The 14,763-nt window shown below is 35.6% G+C and overlaps 1 protein-coding gene across 2 annotated transcripts in view; it reads right to left on the bottom strand.

Moving 5' to 3' along the window:
- The window catches only part of USP8 (ubiquitin specific peptidase 8), a 66,351-nt gene that overhangs the window by 45,479 nt on the left and 6,109 nt on the right, over positions 1–14,763 (bottom strand). For both annotated transcript variants that reach the window (XM_025472811.3, XM_025472813.3), the window contains exons 2-3: positions 3,650–3,818; positions 561–705 (exon numbers count right to left, since the gene is read on the bottom strand). In XM_025472811.3, coding sequence (XP_025328596.1) covers positions 561–705; positions 3,650–3,753 — 249 coding nt within the window. In that variant the 5' untranslated portion in view covers positions 3,754–3,818. The remainder of the gene's footprint in view (positions 1–560; positions 706–3,649; positions 3,819–14,763) is intronic.

Genomic DNA, 14,763 nt, shown 5'->3' with positions numbered 1-14,763 from the left:
AGGGAATGCAGCCAATGATATTATAATAATGTTGTACGGTGACAGATGGTAGCTACATTATGGTGAGCAGAGCACAGTCTATAAATCTGTCTAATCCGTATATTGTATACCTGAAACTAATGTAACACTGCATGTCAACTACACTCAAATAAACCGTAATAAAAACAAACACATACACAAAATAGGTGACTAAATCTTGAATCCTGAGAAAGTATGACTGCAGTCACATTTTTCTTATTTAATGCATGAGTAAACTGAATCCTTCCACTTGACTTGGCAATTATTTATTGTAACAGAAAATTTAGGCATCTGTACATTGCTATAAACTTGTACTAATTAAAGGCAAATTAGGTATATGTAGATAGTGTGGTTGTATGCACATATATACATTTACAAATAAACTAAATGTTTAGTTTGCTTTTTCTATCCACATAAGAGTTTGAACTTGATGCTGCATAATGTGATCTAAATTTCAGTAGTAGTTAAAACTTTTAGAGAAAATCAATAGCTCTACTATGCAAAATTAACTTAGAAAATAAAAATGCAAAAATAAAAGGTACCTGCTGTTGCTTGAAATCGGGCCTTTTTTTGATAAGATTATAAACGGTCACATATTTCATATATAGTACGTAGGCCCTTTCCTCATCACGATCTAATCTGCTTTCTTCTGCTGTCTTGAAAATCTTCAGGGCACTCTGTACATAACTTTAATTAGAGAAAAAAATAATTAAAATACTTGACACATGGTGGAGGGAAATCATGTTTAAGGTCTACAGAGAATCTTGGTAACATGAATTTCATAATTTAGATTCGCATTACTTTGTAACCGATACAAAGTTAGATACGCATCTGGATGCACCTGCAAATTCCCCTAGCCTACAAATAAATACTCCTGCTTCCGAATAGTTGTTTATATAACATCAAACTGTTCAAAACGTGGGCAGCCTCGGTGGCGCAGCGGTTTAGTGCCGCCTGCAACCCACAGCGTGATCCTGGAGACCCGGGATCGAGTCTCATGTTGGGCTCCCTGCATGGAGCCTGCTTCTCCTTCTGCCTGTGTCTGCCTCTCTCTCTCTCGCTCTGTATCTCTCATGAGTAAATAAAATAAAATCTTTAAAAACAAAAACAAACAGTTAAAATGCATTGAGCCCAGTTTTAAAAGATTTGCTATGATGCATAATCCTGAGACAAGTGGTCCTTAGGCAGCCATATAATAGTTATACTGTATGATTTTTTTTAAAAAAAGATTTATTTATTTGAGAGAGAGAGAAAATGAGCAGGGGGAAAGGGCAGAGAGAGAGAGGGAGCAGTCAATTCCTCACTGAGGAGGGAGCCCGACTGGGGGCTCAATCCTAGGACCCTGAGATCATGACCTGAGCCAAAGGCAGATGTTTAACCACATGAGCCATCCAGGCGCCCCTTTCATAGTCTACCATTAAAAATCATAACTCCATACCATTTATACTGAAGTAGGGGAGCTAAAAATCTTTATTATTTTAATGTTAAAATACTTTTCAAATCTCCTCACCCCTTACTATGTTGTAAAAATCTCCCCACCTAAAAATCCAAAAAACAAGGGACAGGGAAAGGGAAAGGAATTTGATCTTTTTACTTGGTTAAAGTTTTCTACAAAATGACCAAACTGTACTCTGATTCACTGGTCCTGAAAGGAAGAGAGATTTTTTTTTTAAGATTTTATTATTTATTATTTGACAGAGAGTGCACAAGTAGGTAGAGGGAGAGTGAGAAGGAAGCTTCCCACCAAGTGGGGAGCCCAATGCAGGGATCAATCCCAGGACCCTGGGATCATGACCCAAGCCAAAGGCAGATGTTTAACCAACTGAGCCACCCAGGCACCCCAAAAATGAGACTGAAAGCCTAAAAATAAGTCATCTTAAAATTCAACTTTGGTAAAATATTTGAAGAAGCTGTGGCATTCATTCTAAAGTCATTTGCCTGCCTAACAGTCTTTAAAAATCTAATAAAATAGGCATTTCTGCAAAAGGAATTCAATCACTGAAGACTAAAGTTTTAGCAACCTGGCTATAGTACCAGTGCTTATATATAATGTGCTTTATCAATAACTTATTTTAAATAAAATAATAATTTATATTTCCCATTGCTTCCTATTTAAAAGTCATTCAACAAAAGTTTTTATTCTTAGATTTTTATTTATTTTTAGAGAGCGTGTTTGAGAAGGTGGGAGTGGAAAGCAGGAGAGGGAGAGAGCGAGAGAGTCTTAAAGCAGGCTCCATAGGGGGAGCCAACTCCTTGTGGGGTCCAACACAGGGCTCAATCTCACGACTCTGAGATCACAACTTGAGCCAAAATCAAGAGTCAGACACTTAACGGACTGAGCCACCCAAGCACCCTACCAACAGGAGTTAAACAGAGCTGCTTTCTCTGTTATCCCATCAGTATTACCAATTTAGCTCAAGAAGTAGGCCAATGCTTCTCATTCTTTCTGTCCCTGAAAAAGATCTCTTTTCTAACAGCCCATTTTGCCTACTTGTAATGGTTAGAAATATCAGTTCATTTTGGGATTTTCTTTTCTGACCTTCTTTAAAGTTCCTACTATTGTCTCCTCTTCATCCCTGATGTTTTGTTTTCTTTCTTTCCACTTTCTATTTCCTTTAGAAAATGACTCATAAAGATGTCCCTGTGCATTCATAGGTCTCTTTAGATGCCTCTTCACAGGTTCATTTGGGATCATACATATTGTTTTTTAGAGCCTCCCATTTATGGAGGAATCAAGAAATACCTCTTTTCTCTGATTTCTAAAATCTGCCTGACCCAAGCCATGGCTGGCTAAATCCACCTTTCTTTCTGAAACCCTTATTTCCAACCTTATTCATAATGTATTTACTTGTTTTTCTCCAAATCTTCTTTGTCAGTCAAAATTAATTCAGAGGAAAAGTTCTGCTATTGCCTTTTGTCCCTTAACAGAGATAGAACTATCAACAAGTTAACAATTTTACTAATACCTCGTTTTTAGCAAAATTACTTCCAGTAAATACCAAAATACCTAGATTTCTCACTATTATATTTTAGCTCAGGACGGATCTTGTAGTCATTACTAGTAACATATCATCTCTAGCCTCTACCTTACTCAGCAGGCAGATGGACCATGTCTTCAAAAATAAAAATACATAAATCTCTAGATTGAAAGTTCATGTCAAATTGGCACAAATTAATACTTTGCTAAGTATTAGACAAAAAAATGTTTCTCCTCTTTCAATCAAAGAAAGACTATGCTAGGGTCATATCTTACATGTGAAATATACAAGAATAAAAAGGATCTTTAAATAAGTGTATCTATACAATTTTATAAAAAGACATTAACTGTGGCTAAATCATTTCTGTAGAACCCCTGCCTTTACCTCTTAAACTTATAATCGGATATACTGTCTGGAGAACAGAAAATATGTATATTAGCAGAACATATATATATATTATATATATATATATATATATATGGTTAAGAATTTCTCTAAGGAAAAAAAAAAGAATTTCTCTAAGGAGGTCTTACTTTATTCTTGTGATGATGCCATTTTTCAAATAAACTTCAAACTGACTACTTATCTAACTCATTTAATATGGGAATGAACTAAAAACTTATGATTCAGTGAAACTAGCAAAGAATACATACTTCTTTGTGCTTATTTTCTCTGGTTTAACTTCTGTCTTCTTATTGAGGTCTTTTAGTGAAGAACTGAGGTAGAGTTCTTTAGGAACTGAAGCCACAGCAGGCATGATGAATAATCTTTACTTTTCCACTTTGACAATGGATGGTGTACCTTATTAAAAGTAGTTCTTTTCTGAAACAAAATGAACATAATTTCAATTAACAACAAAATAAGTGAACAGTAAAAAACATAAAAGTTCTACACCATATCCTTTGTTAAAAGAGTTAATTTTAAGTTATCTTACGTATTCATTTTGGAAATTCAAGATATTCAGGGTATCAATTATTTTTTTCAAATATTCATTTAACTAAATGAATTATTTTATCACTTCGCCTTAAGTATTAAGAATCTTTCTTGTTAAAGGAATTAACAGAGTAAGAGCTTTTACATTTTCTACTGGTAAATCTGCATTAATATATAGATCACAAACAGAAGTTTCATTAAGAAATATTTCCCTTTCTCATTGATAATACCAGTTAATAAAAAGAAACAAGTTGGTGGAGGATGGGGAGTAGGCAGGGCCACTTTACATGGAGCCAGAGATATATGAACAGAATATACCCAAGTAGTTTGGTTTACTCTAAAAAGTTCTTTGATGCTTCATTACATCCTTTGTTCCTCTTATGCTCTGCTAAGTTCTAAGAAGATGGAGAAAGTAGTAAACAAAATAAAGAAGAGGAAGAAAAGCTGAGTATGTATCAATTAAGCTGTGTACATGTGCAGGAATGCACATAGGGCAGATCAGGAGCAGACATCAATGAGGAGTCCTGGCAAAATCATTAAGTGTCACAAATGAAAACTTTAGAGGAACTCAATTAAATTTATACCATTGTCTCCTGCTTTGAAGAACTAATTACAATTCAAATAAATATAGGCATACCTCATTTTATTGTGTTCCATTTTACGGTTCTTTGCAAGATACTGCATTTTTAATAAACTGAAGACTTGTAGCAACAGTGCACAAAGTCTCTCGGTGTCATTTTCCAACATTTGCTTACTTCTTGTCTCTGTGTTACATTTTGATAAAGCTCACAATATTTTAAACTTGTTTACTATATTTGTTATAGTGATCTCTGATTAATGATTATGAATGACTTGCTAAAAGCTCAGGTCATGGTCAATATTTTTTAGAAATAAGGTACTTTTATTTAATTTTTCAACTTTGATTCCAGTTTAGCTAACATAGTGTTATATTAGTTTCAGGTGTACAATATAATGATTAACAATTCTATACATTAGTGCTCTTTCTGATAAATGTACTCTTTACTCCATATTACATATTTCACCCATTCCACCACCTCCCCATAGTAACCATCAGCTTATTTTCTATAGCTAAAAGTGTGTTTCTTGGTTTGTCTCTTTTTTCCCCTTCATGTCTTAAATTCCACATACGAGTAAAATCTTTAGTGTATTCTATATATAGTATCATGTTATCTGCAAATAGAGAAAGTTTTACTTCTTCCTTACCAATTAGAATGTCTTAAATAATTTATTTTGTTGTCTAACTTCTGTGGCTAGACTTCCAATATTATGTTGAATAAAAGTGGTGAGAGTGGACATCTTTGTCCTGTGGGTGTTCCATAGATGGCCTTTATTATGTTGAAGTATGTTTCCTCTAAACCTACTCCGTTGAGAGCATTAAGAATGGATGTTGTACTTTTTCAAATGCTTTTTCTATGTCTATTGAAATGATCAAATGTTTTCTATTTTTTCTTACTGATGTAATGTATCATGTTGATGGATTGGAATAATGAACCACCCTTGCATCCTGGGAATAAATCCATCTGATTGTGGTGTATGATTTTTTTTTTTAATGTGTTGTTGGATTTGGTTTGCCAGTATTTTGTTTAGGATTTTTGCATCTATGTTCATCAGAGATACTGGCCTGTAGTTCTCTTTTTTTTTTATGTCTTTATCTGTTTTTGGTATCAGGGTGATACTGGTTTCACAGAATAAATTTTGAAGTTTTTCTTTCTCTTCTATTTTTTGGAATAGTTTGAGAAGAATGGTATTAATTTTTCCTTAAATGTTTGACAGAATTCACCTACGAAGTCGTCTGGTCCTGGACTTCTGTTTGTTGGGAGTTTTTGATCACTGACTCAATTTCCTTGTTGGTAATTGGTCTTCTTGCTTTAGTTTTGATAAGTTATATACTTCTAGGAATTTATCTAAGTTGTCTAATTTGTTGGCATATAATTTTTTATAATATTCTCTACAACTGTTGGTATTTCTGTGGTGATGGTTGTTATTTCTCCTCTTTCATTTGTAATTTTTGTGTATTTGGGTCCTCTCTTTTTTTTTTTAGTAGCCCTGTATTGCTAAACACTTCCCCTTTGAACTGTTTTTGCTGCATCTCAAAGATTTTAGACCATTGTGTTTTCATTTTCATTTGTCTCCATGTAATTTCTGATTTCTTCTTTGATTTCTTGGATGATTCACTGATTATTCAGTAGCATATTATTTAACCTCCATATATTTGTGCTCTTTCCAGATTTTTGTGATTGGTTTCTAATTTCACAGTGTTGTCAGAAAATATGCATGGTATGATTTTGATCTTGAATTTGTTGAGACTTGCTTTGTGGCCTAATATGTGATCTATTGTGGAGAATGTGTAGCCTGATGTTCTAGGATGGAATGTTCTGAATACATCTGGTAAATCGATCTGGTCCAGTGGTCATTTAAAGCTACTGTTTCCAGGGTGCCTGGCTGGCTCAGTTGGAAGAGGATGTGATTCTTGATCTCGGGGTCATGAGTTTTCTATACCCAAGCTGGGTGTAGAAATTACTTAAACAGTTAAAAAAAAAAGTAAAATAAAGCGGTTTTCTTGTTGATTTTGCTTGGATGATCTGTCCGCCTATGTAAATGGGGTATTAAAGTCCCCTACTGTTATTGTATTAGTATTGATTATTTCCTTTATGCTTGCTATTAACTGTTTTATGTATTTGGGAGCTCCTTGTTGGGTGCATATTTACAATTGTTTTATCTTCTTGTCAGATAGTCCCCTTTGTGATTATTTAATGTCTTTGTCTCTGTTATAGACTTGTCTTAAAATCTACTTTTTGTCCAACATAAAGAATTGCTGCCCTGGCTTTCTTTTGGCATTCCATTTGCACGGTAAATGTTTCTCCATCCCTCACTTTAACCTCTTTCAGTCTGAAATGAGTCTCCTATAGGCAGCATATAGAAAGGTCTTGTTTTGTTTTGTTTTGTTTTTTATTCATGAGAAACAGAGAGAGGCAGAGACACAGGCAGAGGGAGAAGCGGGCTCCTTTCAGGGAGCCTGATGCGGGACTCGATCCCCGGACTGAGGATCACGCCCCGAGCCAAAGGCAGACGCTCAACCACTGAGCCACCCAGGCATCCCAGGTCTTGTTTTTTAATCTAATCTGCCACCTATGTCTTTATTGGAGTGTTTGCTTCATTTACATTCAATGTAATTATAGATATGTATTTACTGCCATTTTGTTACTTATTTTATGGTTAATTTTTATAGATTTTTCTCTTATCCTTTCTTTTCTTGCTCTCTTTCATGGTTTGTTGGCTTTCTTTAGTGATATACTTGAGTTCCTTTTTCTTTGTTCTTTGCATATCTATTACTGGTTTTTGATTTTTGGTTACCATTAGGTTTATATATGCCATCTTCTGCATAGCAGTCCATATCAAGTTGATGATCGCTTAAGTTTGAACCTATTCTTTACTCCTCTTCTATCCCATATTTTAGGTATATGGTGTTACATTTTACATATTTTTATATTTTATGAATCCCTTAACTGATTTTTACAGAAATATTTATTTTTACTGCTTTTGTGTTTACTTTTCATACTTTCACGGTCTTTTGTTTTCCACTCAATGAGTTCCCTTTATTTCTTGTAGGGCTAGTTTAGTAGTCATGAACTCCTTTCAGTTTTGATCATCTGAGAAAGTCTTTATTGTTCCTTCTTGTCTGAATGGTAGTCTTGATGGATAGAGTATTCTTGGCTACAGATTTTTCTTTTCAGCACTTTGACTGTATCCTACCACTCTCTCCTGAGCTGCAAAGTTTCTGCCGCAAAATATGCTGATAGCTTTATGGGGTTTTCCTTTTTTCTCTTCTTTGATGATTTAAAATTTTCTTTTATTACTACGTTTTGTCATTTTAATTACCATGTGTCTTGGTGTGGATCTCCTTGCATTGAATTTTTGGGGGAGAATCTCTGTGCCTCCTAAATGTGAATATCTGTCTTCTTCCCTAAGTTAGGGAAGTTTCCAGCCAATATTTCTTCAAATAAATTTTTCTGTCCCCTGTCTCTTCTTCTTCTCGGATCCCTATAACATGAATGTTATTACACTTGATGGAGTCAAGGAGTTCCTAAGACTATTCTCAATTTACAAAATTTTCTTTCCTCTATTTTGCTCAGCTTATTTTCCATTACTCTGCTTCCAGGTCATTAATTCATCCTCTGTTTAATCTATCCTGCTACTTATTCCGTCAAGCGTATTTTTAATTCATTTATTGTGTTATTGGTATCTGATTGGTTCTTCTTTTCTTTCTTTGTTAAGGGTCTCACTGATGTCCAAATCCAGTGAGTATCTCTGTGACCATTACTTTAAATTCTCTATCAGGCATATTACTGAGATCCATTTTGGTTAGGTCTTATAGTACAGCATAATAAGCATAACTTTTATATGCACCAGGAAACAAAACAATTCATTTGATTCTTTTTCTTGTGATACATTTTAGTGCAGTGGTCTGGAACTGAACTCATAATGCCTCCAAGGTATGCCTGTAGTTACGTTAATGTGTTTAAGAAATTATCACTTTTTTTCCCTATCACTTCACTATCTTAATGCTCTTGATTTTACTAGTACACTTTTATTAGATGAATGGTCATCAATAAATATCTAATCCTGAAAAGCTGAGTAAGGTACAACTTATGGAGAAAAGGCATCTGTTCACTTTTGTGAAAATTGAAAGGTGCTCTGATTTGCTTTGATTCAAGTCACGTTTTGTATTAAATACGAATACTTTGTGATTTCTTGAAACTCATCCCTTCTAACTCCATGAAATTAACTCACTGTCTTAGTCACCAAACCTAGCTATTTTTCTCTAAATGTTACATTTAGTTAACATTCAATTTTTTCCATCTATAGTTGCTCTATGTATCTACAAACTACGTTTAACCACTTTATTTAGCAGTTGCATATCTATGCGTTTAGAGACAGTGATCTCATATATAAATACCTTCTACACTTTTCCCTCCACTCTGTGTTCTGTGTCTAAAGCTAATAGTGATAGCAAAGGAAAAAAACTTCTGGATCACACCATCACTCCCAAAAGGATCAACAAATGTTAAATATGTCCTTCTAGTTAGATAACTAATTCATCAACAATTCATCTCTAAACCAGCTAAAAGCACCCACTAAGTAAAGAGTATGACAGGAATCCATTGGACTTCCTCACAATTATAGAAACAAGAGCATCATCTGAGTATCTCAACTTGCAAAAAACACTACACTATGTGTTAAAGATATAATGGGTTTATAAGACATGGTCTTTGACTCTCAGGATAAACAGTTTAACCACAGACCGACCACCTCTCATTCCATACCTACCACATTCTCACTCCCTGCCTATTCCCCCCAACTCTGAGTGAAAAAGCAGGAATACATATAACACCAGTTGTATAAAGTTTAAAAACAAACTAAAATGAACAGTTCCCTAAGCATACAAATGAGGTAAACCTATAAAGACAGATAGAAGGGATCCCTGGGTGGCGCAGCGGTTTGGCGCCTGCCTTTGGCCCAGGGCGCGATCCTGGAGACCCGGGATCGAATCCCACATCGGGCTCCCGGTGCATGGAGCCTGCTTCTCCCTCTGCCTGTGTCTCTGCCTCTCTCTCTCTCTGTAACTATCATAAATAAATAAAATTAAAAAAAAAAAAAAAGAGATAGAAAATGATAAACATAAAATTCTATTTCTGGGGAGCCAGAAGATGTAATCAGGAGGCACATGCAAGGAGCTTTAGGGATATCAGTAAGGTTTTAATCCTCAAGTTGGGTGGCATTTTCAAAGGTGATCACATGGTAATCATTTTATTATACTGCTTTCTAACATATAAAAGAATATAAGTAACATACTTAACGTATTTCATAAAAATTTTATTTTTTTAAAGATTTTTATGTATTCATGAGAGACACACACACAGAGAGGCAGAGACATAGTCAGAGGGAGAAGAGGGAGAAGTAGGCTCCATGCAGGGAGCCTGATGTGGGACTCGACTGGATCCTGGGATCACGCCCTAAGCTAAAAGCAGATGCTCAACCGCTGAGCTACCCAGGCTTCATAAAAATTTTAAGGAAAACTATTAACTATACTGGCTTCAGCTTGGGTCATGGTCCCAGGATCCTGGGATGGGGCCCTGAATCAGACTCCCAGCTCAGTGGGGTGCCTACTTCTCCCTCTACTCCTCCCCCTGCCTGTGCTTTCTCTTTCTCTGATAAATAAATAAAATCTTTAAGAAAAATAAAAATTAAAAAAAATTTAAAATATATGTGGAATATTGGAAGAGCCTCATACATAAAACTTCTGGAATACAGACAGCTTCCGTACAGTGATATAAATGGAACCAAGAGCAGAGCACTAAGGAATAAAGAATTGTAAACATACTGCAAACAACTTAAAAAAAACAACAACCTGGCAATAAAAAAGAGAATGTTGAGATACACTGGGATGTTGCTCCAGGAACATGATTTCTACTGGAATAGAAGAAGCAACAGTTGAGGAGAAATACATACTAAGGTAAAGCACAGTAAGGTCAAGAAACTAACTCTTTGGGAAGGTGTTTAAGGAGATATGTGGTAGAGGCAGGGGACACTGGAGTTGGGACTATTAATGAGGGCCAGAAGACAGTAAGATTAACAGTTACAAGAGCTACTTTTGACTCTTCTGCCCTCAACTAGTTCAGCAAGATCTGAAGCTTACTTCATTGATCGAAAGCCAACATTTGCTCCCGGTTCAGGCTACCTCTTGAAATGTAATTCCCCAAAAGCCCAACCACTTTTTGATGGGGATACTACCAAGTGTACTAAGAAAGGGACTAAAGCCAGAATTAGGTAGATTAGCCAGGTACCAGTCAGATAGTATCTGTTTTTCCAATTCTACCCTTCATTTGGGTCACAAGTGCTATTGGTCTAACCAAAGGATATATGTTCAAAATTCAGAGTCTATTTTGTTGATTCATGACAATTTATGTCATTTTTATCGGCTGGGAAAAGAAAAATTTATCAGCTGGGAAAAGAAAGCTATTGATTTTAACCTCCTAAAATGAAGGTCTAGAATATATGTTCAGGTGAATCTATATCTCATGATTACCTTTAAAGCTTGGATCTTTGGAAAACAGGTCATTTAAAAACTACATATGCTACCTAGGTAACTTAAAATAGTAAACTATTAGCTATCTCAAGGTTAAATTCAAACATTCACATATACCCTGCTGTATAAAAGACATTGTGTTTCCAGGAACTCAAAGATTAGATGTGATCCCCTTACCCAAAAAGTTAAAAAAAACTACTGTGAAAGAAAAAGTTGTAAGCAGTGGTAATAAAACACAGTAAGGTAGCCAACTATAAAGAGTTACAAATAATGTACAATAAGAAAAATTAAGGAAGATTAAATATGACCAGAGGGTTCTTGGAAAAGACAGAATTTATGTTAATCTTGATAGAAGGCTTTTGATAGAGAAGAGGTACTGTATGAGGGGGAAAAAAAGAAAGTAAAGAACATCTTTGGGAACTAGGCAATACAGACAAAAAACAAGGATCTACTAGACAGAAAAGATTGAAAAAATAGCCTGGGAACAAAAAGTAGAAGGCCTTGAATGTCACAATAAAGCAGTTACTTTGTTTTCTAAAGGTAATAGAGAGCCATAAGGTTCTGAAGAGGGTTATATGATCCAAACTGACAACACTACAGAGTTAGACTTTAAGAGATAAAGAAGACACCAGCAATCTATGATAATGATCCTAAGGAAAGATGATGAAGGTCAGAACTAGGACAGAAGAGATGGAATGGAGGAGGCAGACACAAGAGACGTTGAAAGGTAGAGGACTTAGCTAACGATTAGACACGTGGAGGGAAAGTACAGGGATGATTATCATGACAAAGTTTATATTGACGGTTTCTGAAAGACTATCCTTTTTAAAAGTTAATTTTTCTAACATTAGTGGATTTTTTAAGATTTTATTTTTATTTATTTTTTAAAAATATATTTATTTATTTATTTGAGAGAGAGCGAGCGAGCGAGCGCACACACGACCAGGGGAGTGGGGGACGCGGGGGGCGGGGGACAAGCAGACTCCACGCTGAGCATGGAGCCCAACCAGGGCTTGATCTCACAGCTGAGATTGTGACCTAAGCCAAAATCAAGAGTTGGATATTCAACTGACTGAGCCACCCGGATGCCCCTAAGATTTTATTCTTAAGTAATCTCTATATCCAGTGTGAGGCTCAATCTGACAACCCGATATCCAGAGCAGCATGTTCTACTGACTTGAGCGAGCCAGGCACCTCTGTCCTTATGTAATTCTGAGACTAGCTGAAATAAATAAAATTTTCTCTGATAATGTCATCAAAGTACCACAGTTGTTTTCATTTTCATTCACAAAATTATAGAAGTTACTGTCAAATAAGATGCTTAGTGTTAAAAATACTTACAGCATTGCCTTAATTGCCATTTGAGCTTCTACAATCACAGATTTCTGCAGAAGTCAAAGTACAGTGTAAAGAGTATTTTTCCCTAATCAAATGAGAAAGCAAAGAAGGATATACATGCAATTTAAATCTATGTGAAATTTAATGTGTTAAATTCTTGAGAAGTCATTCTGCTGCATATAGCCTTTTTTTTTAAGGTTTTTTAAAAAATTTTTATTTATTTATGATAGTCACAGAGAGAGAGAGAGAGAGAGAGAGAGAGGCAGAGACACAGGCAGAGAGAGAAACAGGCTCCATGCACCGGGAGCCCGACGTGGGATTTGATCCCGGGTCTCTAGGATCGCGCCCTGGGCCAAAGGCAGGCGCCAAACCGCTGCGCCACCCAGGGATCCCCTGCATATAGCCTTTTAAGAGATCTCAAGAGACTGACATAAAATAAATTAAGACCAGTATGACTGAATGAATTCACAATTTATTTTGGCTACAACAGTAAAAACAAGGAAAAGAGCAGCAGCAGTTTTTTGTTGTTACAATAATCCCACTGATACTTATAAAAGAATGTTCAATAAGTACAGAACTCAATTTGTAGAATCTACTTGTTTAGATCTAGCACTAAATATAACATATAACCTATTAAACTATGTCATGCTTCAAAAAGGATTGTAAGTTAAAATAAATAACACAAAAAAGTATAGGTGAGAAAAATTAAAGTTCTTCTAAGAAATTAATTTTCTTAAGATGTGTAAATCTGATAAGATGAAATACTTAAGCTTTAGTGACACAGCAATGCTCCAGAAGTGAAATCTAGACAGTATTGACAATAAGTTAACAATGGGGGGGATGGCATAGTATTCCCCCATTCTCTTTATGACATCCTTCTGATTCTTCCAAAGAGAAAGAGTAGAGATAGATAGTCTTCCATGGAGTGAAGACTAAAAAGTAAAAAGGTGAAGACTGAGGTCTGTGATCATTCAAACTGGTCCTGATAACTAGGGCTTCACACCAGACACTGCCTAGGTCCTTGGCAATGCTGAAAGGAAAGCAAAGTTTGTCTCTGTTGGAAATCTATCATCTCACTCCACTTGTGCCCTTCAGAGAGCAACAGCACTCATTATATCTTCTGACTACCTTACATTTCATATAATCTGTTCTATAATCATTCTAGTTTAAATGCCACAGACAAGTAAGTATTCATGATGTGTTTTAAAGTAATCCTTAAGTATTAAGAAGGCTTGACCCTTTCAAGAATTAGTCACTGCTAAAACTTCTGGTATTTTCTGAGCATCTACATGTCTAGCATTGAGCTAATAACTGTGAGAGCAGTGTTTTTTGTTGTTGTTGTTTTAAGATTTATTTATTTGAGAGAGAGGAGAGAGAGAGAGGGAAGGAGGGGCAGATAGAGAGGAAGAGAGAGCATCCCAAGCTGACTCTCCACTGAGCACAGAGCCAATGTGGGGCTCAATCCCACCACCCTGAGGATCATGACCTGAGCTGAAATCAAGAGTTGCGTGCTTAACTGACTGAGCCACCCAAGTGCCCTGAGGGCAGTGTTTTCAAATCCATGAAAAGGTCACAAAAAAAAAAAAAAAAAAAAAGGAAGAGAAAATATCAGAGCATGCCACATATAGCAAGATTAAATATTGTTTCAAGAAACTTTAGTTTTTGGTTGTGTATGTGTATGCATATATCACTGGGTTGAAATGTAAAATGTAGTTTTTACTATAGGTTACAACTAAAAAAGTATAAAAGTTCTGCAGAGCAATGCTACTTCAAGTGTGGTCCACAGACCAGTGATAGTTGGGGAATTGTTACCAGTGTGTGATAAAATAAGAAATTTATGACAGAGGTAAATCAGTTAAGATGAACTTTTTATAGTAGCAAGACTTTCTCTGAGAAGAAAGCAGTCCACTGACTTATACTCTGGTTCAAGCTTCGAACCTATAACATAGACTAGCTACTTTGAGTGACACTGCTATAGGGGATAAAGAGATACCACAGGGTTTCTGATCCAAATCTCTTAGTTTAGTTACGAAGATCAAACTAATACTTCTTAAATAATAAGCCAACAATTAATTGCTATACTGTATGTTAATATGTGACTCCAGTCACTGTGAAGTCAAAAGGAGGAGAAAATTCGATGTAGCTTTTTCCAGCCTACAGTGCACTCTCTTTTTGATCTCTCTTCCTTCAAAGATCAACTTAAGTTCCACTTCTTCCATCTTTAATTGCCCCAGTTTTGGGGAGTCCATTTCTTGGTCTCAATTGTATAGTATGTGTAATCTATGTCATTACTATACATAAAATATAGTATTTTGACCAAATGACAATTATAACTAGATTTTAAGACCCTCATACCTCATAAGTATGAAGTGCTCATGATGACATGAT

This window comes from Canis lupus, chromosome 30 (assembly GCF_003254725.2).
Source record: "Canis lupus dingo isolate Sandy chromosome 30, ASM325472v2, whole genome shotgun sequence".
Taxonomy (NCBI): Eukaryota; Metazoa; Chordata; class Mammalia; order Carnivora; family Canidae; genus Canis; species Canis lupus.
The sequence above is the reverse complement of the archived record's forward strand: the minus strand, read 5'-3'. Positions and strand labels throughout refer to the sequence as shown.